Source organism: Jatropha curcas, chromosome 6 (genome assembly GCF_041381405.1).
Source record: "Jatropha curcas cultivar XTBG-Jc1 chromosome 6, XTBG_Jcur_1.0, whole genome shotgun sequence".
Classification (NCBI taxonomy): Eukaryota; Viridiplantae; Streptophyta; class Magnoliopsida; order Malpighiales; family Euphorbiaceae; genus Jatropha; species Jatropha curcas.
In genome coordinates this window covers 21,713,615-21,716,590 of record NC_143156.1, presented here as the reverse complement: position 1 = coordinate 21,716,590, position 2,976 = coordinate 21,713,615, and the positions used below count along the sequence as shown (strand labels likewise).

The following is a 2,976-nucleotide window of genomic DNA, read 5'->3' as shown; positions in this document are numbered from 1 at the left end:
TTCAAGCTGTGAACTATACCCCCACAAACCATCATATAAATTGTACGTAAATATCACACTTCAAGGGTATACAACCCCACGAATCCACAAATATATAACGACACGACTTAGAGAAGCAAATTCTAGGTTCAAATTTTTATAAACATTACATTTAATGGACCAGATAATATGGAATCTCCATCACATTGTAGGTATCCTACATTCAATTTGATCGGCTTCTAATAACATCAAGACCCATTTCTGTAGGATCAGTTGCTTGCAACTCTACCTGAATACCGTCCAACTCTCTTTTGAACCTGTCCTTTGAGCTAGCATAAATCATCTTGCTTCTCACCTTAGATGTATCAGGAGACCTTCATGCACAAATCAAAAATAAATAAATGAAACAATAAAATAATGATTGAAAAAACAAAACAAGTATACTGATGCGGGATAGAAAAGAATTAACTAATTACCATGCAATAAAAACAATCCTACTCTTCTGGACATTCTCCTCTGTTACAAAATCAAAATCATAGACAGCATAACGGCACTCATCAGCAGGAAGGCTTGCTGTGAAATCCTCATAACTGTTAGCTGGTTCGCCAAGCTTCTCCACAACCACCTGCTTCTGCTTCTCCTCAATCTTGAAGACAATGAAGCGGTGGGTCCTTTTTGCCTTCAATTCTAAGAACTTCAGCTTGCAGTCATCATGCACAGCCATCCCAGATGCTGCATTTGCCTGCAAATGTAAAGAAAGAAATACTTCATTATCATCAAATAATTTTCATAACCACCCAAGCATTTAGGTCAAATTGAAGGCTGTAATTCCACATATCCTTGCATCTTATAAACATCTATTAGTAAAGAACTTGCCAAAGAACTGCATTGATGAATGATGAAAAATTTTTCACAAGTTGTTCCGTCACAGCTCGTTATTTCCCAAAAATGGGCAAGTTTGAAAGGGATATTACTCAGAGAAGGAAATTTAGAACTTTCTCCACATCTAATTATCAACTAAATTAAGCAAAGTAACTAATTGCAAATGCTTACATGAATACTTTTATAAGAAGCTTTCAATGTGGAATAAAGTGAAGTTGGAACTCCAATTTCTACTAAGGGGCATTGGCATTGGCTTCGCTTTTGCTTTGAAGACACTTGGATTGGTCTCCCTGTTATTTCCTACTTAGCCCAACCGATAAAATCTGGTCCAGTTTGATTTCTCATACCAATAAAAATGTTAGGAGTTCACATATTTCTTCCATTTGGGTGATTCAACTTGTAAAACTGACTGGACACTTGAACTTTCTCCCCCCCCCCCACCCCCAACATAAAATAGTAGTCCCACCTTTCCTACGATCACAAATTTATGTGCGCCACCAAGCTCCACCAGGTATGTATATCCAATAAACGGTCCGCAAATAGCAGAAAAGCATAGTGAAAAGCATAGTCCAAAACTAAAAATAAATTGCTTGTCCACTTTCAAGTTACTTCTAAAAAATCTAGCATATAGTTCAATTTCAAAATCACCGGTTAGAAAGATAAGAGATCATTCATTTCCCAAATAGGATAATAATTTTATCCCATAATGTTTCTTGTTCTGGAGAGGAATGCCTAATTGCTCAACCTTTCAAAAATTCACCAATCCAGTGCAAGGAGAGAGAGAGAGAGAGAGAAAAAAAAAAAAAAGACATCCCCCCTCTACTAGCAAACCTCAACAAGTGTCATTACAATATTATTTAAATTAGAAAAGTAAAGAGAGAAATCGGACTTGGTTCCGAATATATAACATTTTGACAAAACCTAAATTTACCATTACCTAAATAACCAAACAATAAAGAAAAAGCACTAATCTCAAAGACACATAGCAAAATCCAACATCAAACACGCTATAGTTCCTCTACACTACAACCATCAGAGAAATATACGATAATCACAGCAGATACAAGTAGCGAGAGATCATCAGAATCAAACAAGCAATTCAAGTCGTTGTACAACAAAAACCCTAATCAAAACTTACAGCTTTAGCTAAAAATTTCCCGAAATCAAACAAAATTTTCTATTTAGCGATCAAAAGCAAATACAGACAAGGAAAAAATAAAGGAAATCGATTATATGCTAAAGATGAATAATCAAAAATAGCTGAAACATAGAAATGGAGAAAGAGCTTTAGAATTGAAATCACAGGTAGAAACAGAGAGTGATTAGCAGAGTTATAGATGTTCCTTACCATTTTCTCGAGAAAATAATAAACAGAGGGGCCGAGAAAGAAAGAGAAAATCTAGGGCTAAGAGAGAGAGAGAGGGTTTGCGATGATAAAGATAGACTTCCTTTTACTTGAAATGCGAGGCCCTTTCCTTTCTTTCACGTTTGGTATGTGTGGTGGCTTTAGCCTGCTAGTATCACGGTCACGGTCAACAATATATGGCAAGTGAAGACGTTTAATCCACTAATGTTTTGACACTTGTTGTACACGGTGCAAAAGTATGCCACGTTTTGGGCGGTGAGATTAGCATGTGTGTCACCTACTTCGTGGTAGGCATATAGAGTTCATACGACGTCGTTTGGATAGTGGTCTGAAATCAAATAAATGTGTTTTACCTTTATTTATGATATTCTTTCCTAAATAATAAATAAGAGATTCGCGTCGGTGTGCAATCTAACTCAACCGAGTCAGATAGAATCAACTACAACATCAACTCGGAATTAACTCGATCAAAAAATTTGAAATTCAAATTTAACTTATTTAAAAAGTCGACTCAACTGAATTGTCATTGAAAATATAAATTAATTAATATAGTCATCATGTTTTGATACAAATCCAAATTATTGTTGCTATATATTGAGATTTTATTCTAACATCTAATTCTGAGTTATTGTTTCACCATTTTGGTGATTTTGTTTAAGATATTTTGTCGTTTGGATAATTATATAGAAAGAAATGCAGATTTTTCTCTAATACAAAGAAGAAATTTGAAAATGATTAGATCAGACTTG

At 35.0% G+C, this 2,976-nt stretch overlaps 1 protein-coding gene across 2 annotated transcripts; it reads right to left on the bottom strand.

The window, feature by feature from the left end:
• Positions 1-2,371, bottom strand: LOC105641571 (actin-depolymerizing factor 2). 2 transcript variants are annotated; one of them, XM_012226155.4, is made up of 3 exons: positions 2,210-2,371; positions 456-721; positions 1-353 (listed from the first exon to the last, which is right to left on the bottom strand). In XM_012226155.4, exons 1-3 carry the CDS (start codon positions 2,210-2,212, stop codon positions 203-205), a joined length of 420 nt encoding a protein of 139 aa, XP_012081545.1. In that variant the 5' UTR covers positions 2,213-2,371; the 3' UTR covers positions 1-202. The 2 variants fall into 2 exon arrangements, with proteins under 2 accessions (XP_012081545.1, XP_020537961.1); XM_020682302.3 differs by lacking the exon at positions 2,210-2,371 and adding an exon at positions 1,033-1,234.
• Positions 2,372-2,976: the final 605 nt, after the last annotated feature.